The sequence below is a fragment of the Channa argus genome, chromosome 19 (genome assembly GCF_033026475.1).
Source record: "Channa argus isolate prfri chromosome 19, Channa argus male v1.0, whole genome shotgun sequence".
Taxonomy (NCBI): Eukaryota; Metazoa; Chordata; class Actinopteri; order Anabantiformes; family Channidae; genus Channa; species Channa argus.
In genome coordinates, this window is record NC_090215.1 from 1,928,295 (window position 1) to 1,942,754 (window position 14,460).

The 14,460-nt window shown below is 38.0% G+C and overlaps 2 protein-coding genes across 4 annotated transcripts in view; one reads left to right on the top strand and one right to left on the bottom strand.

The window, feature by feature from the left end:
- The window catches only part of idi1 (isopentenyl-diphosphate delta isomerase 1), a 4,899-nt gene extending 1,972 nt beyond the window's left edge, over positions 1–2,927 (top strand). For both annotated transcript variants that reach the window (XM_067485725.1, XM_067485726.1), the window contains exons 3-7: positions 601–773; positions 887–979; positions 1,085–1,215; positions 1,317–1,421; positions 1,611–2,927. In XM_067485725.1, coding sequence (XP_067341826.1) covers positions 601–773; positions 887–979; positions 1,085–1,215; positions 1,317–1,421; positions 1,611–1,823 — 715 coding nt within the window. In that variant the 3' untranslated portion in view covers positions 1,824–2,927. The remainder of the gene's footprint in view (positions 1–600; positions 774–886; positions 980–1,084; positions 1,216–1,316; positions 1,422–1,610) is intronic.
- LOC137104477 (copine-3-like) lies at positions 2,737–13,285 on the bottom strand. Of its 2 annotated transcripts, XM_067485715.1 has the most exons (17): positions 12,953–13,285; positions 12,219–12,352; positions 11,675–11,854; positions 10,262–10,336; positions 10,077–10,148; positions 9,909–9,989; positions 8,369–8,458; positions 6,702–6,800; positions 6,517–6,603; positions 6,267–6,326; positions 6,009–6,142; positions 5,824–5,878; positions 5,650–5,701; positions 5,391–5,524; positions 4,494–4,730; positions 4,103–4,215; positions 2,737–3,517 (listed from the first exon to the last, which is right to left on the bottom strand). In XM_067485715.1, the coding sequence occupies exons 2-16, from the start codon at positions 12,348–12,350 to the stop codon at positions 4,105–4,107; spliced, it is 1,599 nt and encodes a 532-aa protein (XP_067341816.1). In that variant the 5' UTR covers positions 12,351–12,352; positions 12,953–13,285; the 3' UTR covers positions 2,737–3,517; positions 4,103–4,104. The 2 variants fall into 2 exon arrangements, with proteins under 2 accessions (XP_067341816.1, XP_067341815.1); XM_067485714.1 differs by lacking the exon at positions 4,103–4,215 and having other exon boundaries at positions 12,953–13,284.
- Between the last annotated feature and the right edge of the window lie 1,175 nt (positions 13,286–14,460).

Here is a 14,460-nt window from a genome sequence, read left to right on the forward strand (position 1 = left end):
GAAATATCCTGATATGGGAAAACAACAGTAAAGAACATGTAACTCAAATTGGTACTAGAATAAATGTACTTACTTATTTATCAGAGGCCGCCGAGGTTTTTCTGTAATAGATATTTAGCATTGTACATAATTATTTAAGGTTTAGACTTTTTAAGTTGTATAAAACTAGGAGATTGAAGATCAACCCTTTTTTTTTTTTTTTTTTTTTTTTTTTTTTTGCTGTGAACTGAAGTAAGTTACTGAAGTGTAACTGATGTTTTTCAATAATGCAAAAGTTTAACATTACACTACTGACACTATTTCACCTTCTCTGAATTTGTGTGTAACATGTACTCATCATTGGAGTGTTAAAATGTATTGTTGTACTTTAAAAGAATTAAGGTCCTTCTGGTGCCAGCTTTTGTCTCCTAGTCTTCCTCAGCAGGTTTCTCCACATCTGCTACAGTGTAGCTCCATTGAAAAGCTAGTACACCGTGCACCAGGATTATTAGGGGAGATACTGTATTTATAATAGTGTTTAAAACAAGCTCAGGTCTTTTTGTGGTCTAAAACAATTCACTTGCTACTTGCCTGCTTACTCTCTGTACCTGCATGCTACAGCAAAGTGAGACACCTACAGTCTGCCGCCAGAATGCCTGAGATCACCACCGATCACCTGGATGAGAAGCAGGTGCAGCTGCTGTCTGAGATGTGCATCCTCATCGATGAGAACGATCGCAAGATTGGAGCTGATACAAAGAAAAACTGCCACCTTAATGCCAACATTGAGAAAGGTATTTGTGCATTTCAGGAATGCACAAACAATTACCGTAGTTTGTTTTGGGGTTTTTTAATCATTTCAGATTTGTGTCTGTATTAAGTGTAAATTGCTCATTTGTTTTACCAGGTTTGTTACACAGAGCTTTCAGCGTCTTTATTTTTAACAGTGAAGACAAGCTACTCTTACAACAGAGATCAGATGCCAAAATCACTTTTCCAGGTCAGCTGATCAACCTCCCAGTTTGAACACTATTAAAAATACTGTCGCCCCAGGATTAGTAGACAGTGGACTAACAATATTTTGTGTTTATGCTCATACGCACAGGCTGTTTCACAAACACATGCTGCAGTCATCCTTTACACACTGAGAGTGAGCTGGAGGAGGCGGATGCAACAGGAGTGAGAAGAGCTGCTCAAAGGAGACTTGGAGCTGAACTGGGAATCCCCATAGAACAGGTGCGAGAGCAGGTGTTGAAGTTCTAGCATTTGCATTTAATAGACTAGAGAATGATTATTGAGGTTTATGGTAAATGTTCATTTTAGTCTGATCTTCTCAGGTGCCACCAGATGAAATGACATATCTAACAAGAATCCACTACAAGGCCCAGTCAGATGGCATTTGGGGAGAACATGAGATCGACTACATCCTCTTCATGCAGAAGGTAGGGCAGTGATGTCGGTTGGATATAAAGTCAATTTACATCAGGATATCTGATGTATGTTTATTTGCAGAATCTTTACTACCTGGATTTCTCATTTAAAAATACATTTCAACCATTCCAGCTGTGGGATTCATCGTGAATTAATTCAGATTATGGACTATGTCTTTTTGTGTGCGTTTGACCTTAAAGGAAGTGGACTTAAATCCTGACCCCAATGAAATCAAAAGCCACTGTTATGTGACCAAGGAGGAGCTAAAGGAGATGTTGGACAAAGCAGAGCGCAAGGAACTGGACATCACTCCCTGGTTCAGACTTATTGCAGACACCTTCCTCTTTACGTGGTGGGACAACCTGCACAACCTCAAGCAGTTCATGGATCACAACAATATACACCACATGTAACCACACCTGGATTATGCTTCAGTTCCTGTCCTTTGCCTGATATACATCCGCAGCTAGCTGAGCTGGTAGAGATGGAGGTTTTAAAAAAAAAAAAAAGCTAAGCTACATTCACTGGTTACATTTGATAATACGGTAATAAGTGCAGATTTTCCATGTTAACAGAGGACACAGAATGTTTTAGTCTCTTTTAACAAGAGGTGTTGTGTAGTACGTTTGTGGCTCTAAATTCATTGACACCAGAGGTAAACCTGGCAGGACTGTCCTGAATGTCAGTGCTGAGAGATGTTAAGCAGTGAGTAGCCTGTTTTAGATACAAACTCTCGGCTACACTCTGAACAAACTGTATTCTTCACAATAAAGTAACTGAGTGTGGTTATAAGTAGATTGTATGGACATTGTGGGAAGATGGTAACTTTTGTTTTGGTCGTCATCTTTTGAATATAGTATAGGCACCAAATTATAGATTAAAGATTTCTAATGAAGATCTTGGCAAAGCAGTTAAAGGTGTTATTGGTTATGAATGTATGCTATGCCAGATAATAAATTGTATCGCCTAATTCAGAAATGTGGTTTAATACGAGCCACAAAATGCTGTGCTCTTCACAGTAGGTGGAGGACAATACCTTAATTTCTCCTTTTAACATGCCGAGAGCTTGATGCAAACGTAGTGTGTGATTAGACCCATTAGCCCACATTTTACCATAGAATACTGTAATGTCTAAAACTCTTATGATCCTAGTTTTAGAAGATAAAATATTTTTAAAATTGATCCATTTTTTCCTATTTGTCACCTTTTGTTGGTAGAAGTGCACATTGTTGGTTCTATAAACTGTCCACAGTGAATGAAGTGTACTTTTTTGCAGGGTAACACCAAGGCACATTTTCCATCCTGTACAATGCAAAACATGATGCGTCAGATACATTTTGTTTAATAGATCGTTGTACAGCCATATAATAACAAAATACACGGGACACAAGTAGTAAACATGCCTAAATTTCAATAAACTGGCTCTAAGTTATATATTTTAATCCTAAAACTGTAGATGGCTATTCATTCCTTCTTTAGCAACTTCATAGTGTCTATATGCTTTTAAAAAAAAATAATACACTGGAGAATAATCATTACCAATTAAACTACTATCCAGTTATCACAATATTTCAGAAGTATACTTTAAAGTAAAAACAGCATTGGGTTTACAACCAACAGAATTTGGCAAAATTTGAGGGAGATCATACATATTATATATTTGTACTACATCTTATTACATGTGCAGCATCGGACATGAATCTAAAGTAAACACGAGTAAGCTGCTACAAATATGTACAAAATGATGCTACTAGCACCATCCGTTTCTCAAACCTGTATAACACATCAAACCAGCATCCTATGCTTTTAATAATGCCATGATGAACTAATAAGTTTAGAGCACAAAAGTCTGGTCTTTTGGCACAAACACATGATTGGTCAAAAGTAAAGAGGCTGAAGGACGTAACAGAATGCTTGCTCATTTTACGTGATTTGCATACTGGTTTCTCACTGGTTTCGTAAGACAATAGTGTAAACAAGGTTTGTATCAGATGGTAGCCTGGTTTGGTGCAGGATTGGGTGGAGTCAGCTTCATAGTATTTAAAAACTCCACCACCTGACCTGGAACTTCAGCCAAGACCGCCTTAGCCAGAGCTTCTTTGGGAGCCTGAAATGGTAAAACATGTATTTAAAAAAAACTACAGAACAGTGAAGAAAGAAAAAAACAAAAAAATACAAGTTATAATTGTGTTTTTTCCACCACATGTAATGAGATAAAGGGAGCAGGGATGAAAAGTAAATGAAAAGTCATGCACGCATAGACAGTTTAAAGGAAAATTCCACCCCTTTACACGTCAATGATTTATGCTGATTGTGGACCAATATTTGAATATAGTGCACTGTTGGCATGCAGCACTTTTCCTATTTCTATCTAGGAGCATGTAGAATTTGTAAGATAACAAACCTACAAATCACACCAGCAATAGCTTTTTATAGTAATGTAGAGAGGAGTTTTCCCTTAAGTGTGGGCAGGTTTCTGAAGTAAGTCACGACCTCAAAGGGTCCAACAGTTTCAAATCAGCACTGATGTTGAAAACGGAGTAAATGGAAGCACAATAAAGTTAACAAACATTAAGATAGCGATCACTATATGTGTTGACAGATGCAGTGAATCAGCAGGTCAGTTAATGCGTAGGGGCCAAGCACAGACTAGGATGGTGGTGGGGCTTTATGGCACAAATAGTAGGGGTACCCCTATGATGGGCTGGGATCGTGAGGAGGCTTCAATTTGAATAAACTGAAGAAGGAGGCCACTTGTTGGGGTAACTCAGCCAATACACTTTGGGCAAGAGCCTGGCTGGGTGCCTGAAAAGAGATAAATGAAAAAAGGTACAAGCTAAGTGAGGTCTACTGTTTGGGGGGCGGGGAACAGCTAGGTCTGGCATTGGACGGTGATCCCACTGTATGTTTTCATTTGTAATTTTGGAGCCAGTTAAATGGAAGCTAATGCAGTGAAATGGTAAGAGAAAAGCATAGATTCTGTTTCTATAGTAAAGAATTTGCGATTCAATTGAGAAACAGCTACACTCACATACATGCACTTTCATTTTTTTACACAAAATAATTAGTTAAAACCTACGTACATCTTGGAATTTCCTGAAAGGAACAAACTGGACGATGTCTCTCATGGCTGCCTCGCCGCTCAGAGAACGCAGCCGTCCATCATCCCCATCCAGGAACTCCATGGCACTGAAGTCTGCACCCCCTACGCCAACTATGATGATGGACATGGGCAGACGAGAGGCGTTGACGATGGCATTGCGAGTCTCGTCCATGTCTGTGATCACTCCATCAGTGATGATGAGCAGAACATAGTATTGCTTCAGGAAAACAGCAAGACAGGACAAGTGTGAAGTTATCATCGTGTATTTGAAGGATACAGACTTCATGGCAAGATTCCCTATCAACTCCCTAGAAACGGTTACCAGGCATTCATATAGAAGTCTACAGCTACAGAAGGAATAATAAATGAAAAACAAAAAAGTATTTTCATATTTTCATTTTCAATATTTTCAATTGATGTTTTACATGCTAAGATGATAAGAGGGTCAGAAGAAAATGAAGGTAAACAAAAAGCAATGATTTTTATTAAATTACTTAAAAAAAAAAACAACATAATGGTAATTACGTTACTTTGTCCAGTTACCTTTAAACTTCTGAAAATGGGGATTGTGGACAAACACGTCATTCCTTAGTAACTTTAGTTTAACCCATTAAAGCTGAAAGTCTACAGTTTGATGACATGGTGATGGCTTCACTTTAAATCCACTGTAGTTGTGAACAGATGTACAATTACAAAAAAATTGAGTGACAGTTTAAATATTTCTGGACAACTTCTTGAACAGGAAGTGGTTGTCCAACCATGCCCTTATTTGTTCTGTTTGTGTTTGGAGAATTACTTTATCTTTAGCAACGAGATGTATGTTTAATGCAGGACTTTGAAGTTGGCTATTGTGATCATGTTTCTGGTAAACACTCACTGATGCAGTGGTCTGCTGGAGGGCTTGCTTAGCAAAGCAAGCCATGTGGTTGATGATAGGGGAGAAGTTGGTGGGACCATAGAGTTTGACTTGGGGCAGACACATCCTGTAGGCCTGCACCACACCTTCAACACCTGCACACACAGAAGCAATAAGACAAATACCAACATGCTAAAGAACAACTGTACACGTAGACTCTGCTTCACACGGTCTAGAATGCGTTCAGATAAATCAACCGTGCAGTGATTTGTGAACGAACCTGCACAAAATGGATTTGAGGGGTCGAAATTGAGAGGAAATTCATGGGAAACCTGCAACACAAAACCCATCATATTTAATTCCCTGTGCAAAAACCACCATATGGTGATGCAAATGTATGCAGTCACAATAGCTTCTGCATTTATTTAGGCTCATGTTTTAATGTAAGCTTCACCTGCCAAGTGGGAGGGATCTGGGCTCCAAAGCCAAAAGCGGGAAACATCTTGTCACTACGAAGGAAACACAAACACCACTAATACATGACTGATTATTTCAATTCATTTGAGGTGCAAGGTATATGTTGCCAATGATTCATATTTTGAAATAAATAATTACTGTAGATGGGAAATATGTACATACCTGTCATAGTCCTGGATTACATTGCCCACGGACCAGATAGCAGACAGGTACTCGTTAACACCCTGAGGGCTGATGTAATGCAGAGACTGAGGAGACCTAGGATCTCCATTGGAGCCTGTGAAGTCAATAGCCACCTACAGACATACAAGCAGGGAATGAATACAAAGACAGCTGCATATTATAGCATATTGCTAAGTTTGATAATGACTTAAGAACTGAAGTAACACAAACTAGAGCCATGAAAGAGCCAAATCTTACAGTGAAATTGATTTGACAGCCTCCCATAATATAATCCAGGAAGGTATACTCCTTCACCACCTAAGAGATAGAAACACCGGTTTTCTTAAAAGACAAATGGAACCAACAAGAAACACCTACTGTAAATGCAAACACATACCACTATTCAAGTATAGACATGTTTAGGCCCTTTATTTTTTTTAATCTTTTGTAGCCTTAGTACACAAGTGTACAGCTTTAAAATAAGAACATTTATGACTAACTACTATACCTGACATAGCTTCACGCTCACAATACCAGAGTTCTTGTAGCCTTTCTTTTTCTGTTTCTTTTTATTGTTGATGCATTCAAACTCTGCCTGAGAAGTAAAGATGAAGAGAGGTTAACAAGAGCAATGTTAAGCTGATCTAAATGGGAAGAATATTTGAAACGTTGGCTGTTGCAGCTTAGTCATACTGGAGAAATCTGTGATGCTTGTTGGAGGCGTGTCATTGTGGTCTCAAAGGCTCCAATGAGGTCATGGGAGCCATCGTTGTCATAGTCATAACACTCAACCTAGAAAAAGGTAAAACACATGGTGATGGCGTTGACCTGACAAGGCACCGTTGAATTGTTCAGAGAAAGGGTAAAAGATAAAAAATAAAAAATAAAATGTTTTAAAAGAAAACAACAACCTTAAAGGGGCAGTTCACCAAAACTACAAAAAGTATCAACAGACCTTGCTGTGATCGTACAAATTGCAGTTTTCTACATTTTCTATATAAGATTGAAAATTTTTCTCAACGAGGTATAAAAATCTCTAGGTTTGTTTGCTGCTATTGTACTGAGGTGAGGTCCAGATCTCTCAAAGTCTGAAGGAATAAAACCAAAACTATCTGCACAGCCAGATACCAGTAGAGTGAGGTGACAAAAGGTTGTCATTTTATATAAACTGACCCTTTAAGATTATGACGTGAACAGAAAAGAGCAACATGCAAAAGTAAGACGCAAAACATAACAGTAATACTTGTGTACTAGACAGATGCTGACAGTAAAATGGCTTAAAGAAGAGCGAGTGTTGTCATCAACAAATGTTCTATGACAGTATCGAGCTGGATGAAGAAAGGCTGGAGGGCTGGAGACCCTGCCTAAATAGTGTCTTGTACATTTCCCCATCTATTTCATTCACACAGTTCACCCATTAAAGTGATGGTAAGATAAGAAAAGACAAACACTGATGCTGTGGTCAACTCACTTGCATGGTTGGAAACCGCTTCCTTCCTGACATGTTTGCTTCAGAGGTTAAAAAATATATATTATATATATTATAAATCTAGTTATTCATACTGTATACTACTTGTCAAGACGTATGTCAGTCCCTTCTATAAGTATCTGGACAGTGACAACCGTCATCATTTTGGTTGTGTACTCCACCAAAAAAATAAAAACAACTGTGCAGGCTGTCAATTTATATTTAGGTTTGGTCAGAATAATTGAATTAATCACGTAAAACTTACAGCAATCCCAAAATAGTAGTGGCACAGAAGCATTTCGACAGTTTCCTGCTGAGCTGTTTCACGGCCAGGTGTGTGTTATTTTTAGCAGTTGTACGAGAAAGCAAGTAAAGGGGTCTAGAGTTTATTTTTTAACAATGTAGTAACCTTTGAATTCTAATGTTACCTGTCAATATAAAGTCTAAAGAGCTGTCACTGCCAGTAAACAAGACAGGAAGTGTGACCAAATGAGCTATCTGGTAAATTGATTAGCAGGAAAAAAATCTACTGGTAATTTCAGAAATATCAAAAGTCAGAAGAGCATGAAAAATTATTATGCTGGAGGACTGAAGATTTCCTACAGTTCATTCAATATTTTTGACCAAATCCTTAAGATGTCAGCTAGACTTTGATCACATCTTTCACCCCCCAAATTCACTGGCATACAGAGCCAAAATCATTTTTTAAAATAAAACGCTTGACTTTAATTTCACTCTATTCTCATATTCAGGCTCAACGGTCTGATTGTGTCCTTTGCATGAATATAAAAAAAAAAGTGCCATTGAAATCAAACCAAAAAGAATTATAGCAAGTACAAACTGAAGTTACTCTGCCAGCTTTGCAAGTAGTTGATTTTAAAAAGTAAAGTACTTTTATCGGTTTCTCCAAGTCTCCTCCACAGAGAGACTGCAGGGGGATTCGAAAGGGTCTCCAAGCTGGATTCAAGTTGTTTTTCACCACCTAAAAAAATAAAATAAAATTTTTAAAAATTTAAAACACACACCACTAGATTTATTAAGTTTGGTCGGGAAAGAAAAAAAATACACACACACACATATAATGATGAATCCTCCGTGCACACAAAGGTTAGCACAAGGCTCTGTGTTAGGACCAATACTTTTTACTTTATATATGTCTCCCTTAGGCAACATTATTAGAAAACACTCCATAAATTTCAACTGCTATGCTGATGATACCCAGCTATATTTATCTATAGAATCAGATGAGCATAATCAGTTAATAAGCTTCAAGCATGTCTACTAGACATAAAGGCCTGGATGTCCCACAATTTTTACTTCTAATCTCAGACAAAACTGAAGTCATAGTATTTGGTCCTAAAAATCTCAGAGACATGATGTCCAACCATATCGTTACTATAGATGGCATAAGTCTTGCCTCCAATAACTACTGCAAGGAACCTTGGAGTTATTTTTGACCAGGATTTGTCCTTTACCTCACATATAAAACAAATCTCTAGAACAGCCTTCTTCCACCTACGGAACATTGCCAAAATTAGGAGCATCCTGTCTCAAAGTGATGCCGAAAAACTGGTCCATGCATTTGTTACCTCTAGGTTGGACTACTGTAATTCCCTACTTTCAGGATGCCCCAGTAACTAAAGAGCCTGCAATTAATCCAAAATGCTGCAGCAAGAGTGCGGACTGGAACTAGCAAGAGAGATCATATTTCACCTTCACTAGCTTTTCTCCATTGGCTTCCCATTAAATGTAGAATAGAATTTAAAACCCTCCTTCTTACATATAAAGCTCTGAATGGTCAGGCTCCATCATATATAGAAGACCTTATAGCACCATATCATCCCAGTAGACCACTTCCATCTCAGAATGCAGGCCTACTTGTGGTTCCCAGAAGTTCCAAAGGTGGAATGGGAGGTAGAGCCTTTAGCTATCACGACCCAGTTCAGATTTGAGAAGCAGACACTCTCTCTACTTTTGAGTCTAGTCTTTAAACCTTCCTCTTTGTTAAAACTCATAGTTAGTTATAGTTTGCTGCTACCGGTCCTACCAACCTGCCTGATGTCTTGTTGCTTTTGCTGTTCTTTTATTTTCTCTCTCCACTTTCCCCTCATCCATATATATATATATATATATATATATATATAGATATATAGATATATAGATATATAGATATAGATAGATATAGATATAGATATAGATATATAGATAGATAGATATAGATATAGATATATAGATATATATAGATATATAGATATAGATAGATATATAGATAGATATAGATAAATAGACACAAACAGTGTAACATTAACAACAACTTAACCTTAGTGCACTTATTAAGCTGGCAGATGTCACATGCTAAAACACAAGCCATACAAACTACTTAAAAAATAAATTGGGCTCGATGTAGCACATTAACATTTTAAATTGTATACCTCTGTTCTGTGAGCTAGCTGCCATCCAGTTTCTGTCTGCTTGTAGAATTCCAGGTAAGGATCAGACTTCCCAAAGAAATCCTGTAAATGAAGAAAGGAAAGAAATACACCAATAATTCACCTGACTGTCCAAGTACCAGCACAGATTTCAAGAAGAATCACTCATACCTTGTTATCCAATTTTCTTGCTTGCACTTCAAAATTCACCACCCTGTTATCTTTAATTTCTTCTGCAACAATCTACAGAAGACCAGAGGAGAAATAAATATTATATATATTTATTATAAAACAAATAACAAATAACTGCAAAATCTAACACTGGCATGCATGAAGCCTCTTTCTGCGCTACTCACCGTGATGGTCCCTTTACCAGCAGGTGACTTGTTCTTCAAAACAAGGGGTCGGGTCAGTTTTTTACTAGACACAACCTAAGAGTACAGAAAAACACAAGCAGTTAATAAAGAGGCAGCCAAGTAAATTAGTAACAGAGCTGCCTCCAGGCCACAAGACAGAAACTATAAAAACAACCAGGCAGAATGAACATCAGAGGTCAAATTACACTGAGAACCGCAAGTTTTTTATCAAGGAAGTTTGCTCCATTTCAGAGATAGTGAAACAGTGGGATCTTATTACAAGATCTGTCTTATCACTGCTGCAACTGTAAGATCAGGTTGTGACATCTTTGTTTATTCTTTAAACTACAGGAAACTGTCAAACAAAACCTTAAAAACAATGATTCCATAAACCTTAAAAAAAAGAATTTCACCAAAATTAATTAATTAATAAATAATTAATTACAGACGTTAAATGATGGCTCTGTACAAACATATATTGCCAACACATGTCCTTTTAGATGAAAGCCGCCTTATCATTCAACTTAGTGATCTGTAACCTGGAGGTTCCCATAAACTGAACTTGTGTTGTTCTAGTTATTGCTGTTTTAGTTTAATTTTCCACCGTATATTTCCTCTTTTTCCCATTGTTGGTTACTAGTCACAAAAGGTTGAGGCTCGGCTTCTCAACCACATACATGACTTTTTTTTAGAAAGCTGTTTTATTAATGCATGTGCAAAAACAAATGCTAGAAAGGTAAATGGTCTGCACTTACATACCACTGTAATGGCATTAACTTTACACTGCTTCTTATTCACCCATTCAAAATCACACATAGACACATCTCCACACTAAATGGGGGAGCTCCCAGGACCAGGAATGAATGGTCTGCACTTCTTATTCACCCATTCACACTCACAATCACACACACTCATACACCGATGGGGGACCGACGCTCACCGGGAGCAACTAAGTTGGGGTTCAGTGTCTTGCTCAAGGAGAATTCGACATGTGACCGGAGGAGACGGGGATTGAACCAACGGGGATTGGTGGACAACCGCTCTACCTTCCTGCGCCACAGTTGCCCCATAAAAGGGCGACAGTCAGAGCAATTTATCAAAAAGTTGCTAAACAAGAGGCACACAAACTTGCAATGAGTCCCTTTTTATGAAGTGTTTAATAAGCTAATACCTGAAACATTATGATGCATTTGCTTAGCCAATCGCAGGTGACCCCCACTATCCCCCCCATGGATACCTGGAAGTTGATTTTCTACTAGTTTCGTACTACCTCCTGAGGAGCGCTAACATTTAACTGTTGGACCTTCTCTTCAAAGTGAGTTGAGCTGTAAACAAAAACCAGAACCTGCTACAAGTACAAGTTCACTTAAGATTCTTACATGGAAAAGGAGCTGAAGACAGGAAAGCTTTTACCTGACCCAAGGTACACTCCAGTTCCCCTAGGAAGTCATCATCACTCAGGTCAACAGTCTTGTTGTCGATGTCATAAATCCCAAACTTCAGTTTCTGCACTATTTCAAAGTAGTAGTCGATTGTAAACCTTTTGGCAAACTTTGGGTTGAGGCAATTTTGGACTTTCTCCGTGCGAGCCACCTGTTGGAGAACATTAGGCAGCAGTATGAGACACACAGATTTCTGAGAAATAATAGTGCTTCTTCACTGATAAGACAGGAACTGGACATCCTGTGCCTTTGCAAAACATAATGACCCTAACCAACTGTAATTTAATGTTTGCTCAACAGAGCTCTGAGATTCAATTACCACACATAGATTACATCATACACGTCCCTATCATGCTTTAGGAGTTTCCAAGAGCAGTGCCTTTTTTTAGCAATTCACTTGCCCTTTTCAAAATAAACAAAAAAAGTTATTTTGGCTCACCGATTGCCAATCATGCAGTTCACCGATATTTTCGGACTTGTAGTGAAATTAATTGTGTAATTGAATAAATACAGACCTCAAACCACTGGGAATCAGAGCTGCTCATCAGCAGGACACACAGGGGGTCAGACTTGGAGCCAATATCTTTGTCCAGGAGATTCTCACAAGACACAGTCAGTTCCACCTTGGTTACACATTGGGCAGCCATGTCTGACAGGAAGCAATGCGGAGAAACAAGACACAGAAAAAAAAAAAAACTGTATTGTGTAAACTGCACATATTTTTAAATACAACTCTTTCGGCTTTGTCACGTAAAAGCTTGCATTACGTCAATTTATAAGGTTTGTTAGGTTTTAGAACTTGCATCTGCGAATTCAATACGTTCATAAGCTAGCAAAATGGTAGTAGGTTAATGGTATTAATTTATTAAAATGTTTTTTAACTTTTATTACATTTACGAGATTCACTACAAACAACGCACTTTAACTGAAACTGCATGCAACACAACATACCGCACAGTTTTAACTGGGTAATATCCTGTATGCTAACTTATCAACGAAACGCTGGCTAATGTAGCCGTTAGAAAACGTTAAATGTCATAATTGCCAGATCTGCAAAATAGTTGAGCCTCACTTTTAAAGTAGCCTGATGAACCAGTCAGTGAGTCACACGGGAAATATTAATCAGGTTTAGAGGGTGTGGCGAAGAAAAGTGGACGAACAGAAAGTACAGTACGCTGGTTACATCGGCTAACACAACCTACAATGCTAATCAGGAAAACAGCTCAATATAGCTGCTTTAGTCACTTACCGTTGGACGCGTAAACACGCAATGCAGGACACACGGGACAAATAGGAGTAGGTGAGGTGAACACGGGGATGCTAAGGGCGAAATTACACGTTGCCACTGGGGAAAGTATCACAGCTCCTCTCCTCCCGAGCTCTGCAACTCACTATGCGTCGAAAACAACGCCCACCGACAAACGACGCATCAGTACGTCCGCTACGCGCCACAAAAAAACCCAGATTCAAAAACTCACGTGTTTGGTGTCTTTCAATTTAGACACCAAAGAAATGCGGAGAGAATCATATTTAAGGGATCATCTCACAATAATTTCTATCAGTTTGGTCAAAGCACTTCCGTAAGTGTTGCTCTATGTTTTGCTGCCGTTAACTAGCAGTTACTCCCGGTGGCCACTGGAGGGCGGTGTCAGGCATCGAGGGGGTTTAACTTTTTTGTTCATCTTTAGGAAAATCTAAATTAGTTACATAAGCAAAATTTTTAAATAACCAACTGACATAGATACCATATTATACATTTACTTATAGGGTACAAAACTTAATCAAACAACAAACTGTACAAAACAATACAGATGGCATCTTCAATGTTAAAACTCTGACTGGGAGCAAATAAGTTGGGGTTCAGTGTCTTGCTCAAGGACACTTTGCCAGGTGACTGGAGGAGCTGGGGACTGAACCAACAACTGTAGGACAACCACTCTACCTTCCTGCACCACACTGTGTGTGTATTTTGTGTATAGTGTATTTGTGTGAAAAACTGGCTGGCTGTTAAAGTATGTGTCCTGCTGCTATCTAGAAAACTAAATACAAAGACATTTCACCAGTCTAGAGAGAAGGCAGATAAACTATGGAAAAAACACTGCAGGGAGTGACTTCCACACATTTCTACAGTAATAAACAAGTGGCAATCTGAAATAACTATGGTTTAAGATTTGAAATATAAAATCTGTACTTCTATTTAAAGGTTTTATTTTACTTAATCATCATTATCTCTATCCATCCTTACATGATGTTGGATTTGAATCATTTCAGTCCTTAAGAGCCAACCTCCTCATTGCTACAAGACTTTGCTTGCATGTGATTCCACCCAGACATTTTGAGTAACTACACAGTAACCTTATCCTATACTCTTTATTTATTATCCATTTATTATGGACACAAGTTTAACATTACAGTAAGTCATATTTTGATTGTAAACACCCCAAATCTGATTGTACTTTTTTGTGAATTTTAAATACATTCTTGAAAACAAAACTTAATTTACATTCACGTTATTGTATTATATTTTTAAGTAAGTTTATTATGTCTTGGGCACAAAATCCCCATGATGGCTCATGACAAACCTTAAAATGGAAGTAAAGCTGGATTGTGACTAAATTAACACTACATACTGCATATTAAACCAATTTCAATATGTTTCTTTCCCTACTACACAATTATTTTTAAAATAATTTTGGATTTTAAGATTTCACAAAGATTTACAAATTCACAAAGATTTTAAGATTTCACAAAATTGTC

Excerpts from the sequence above, each read along its gene's own strand:
- LOC137104477 (XM_067485714.1), bottom strand. The coding sequence starts at position 12,350 with ATGGCTGCCCAATGTGTAACCAAGGTGGAACTGACTGTGTCTTGTGAG. Across the intron at positions 6,604-6,701 it reads AAGCATCACAGATTTCTCCA|GCAGAGTTTGAATGCATCAA; the intron begins GTATGACTAAGC and ends TTTACTTCTCAG. Across the intron at positions 5,879-6,008 it reads GTAATCCAGGACTATGACAG|TGACAAGATGTTTCCCGCTT; the intron begins GTATGTACATAT and ends TTTCCTTCGTAG.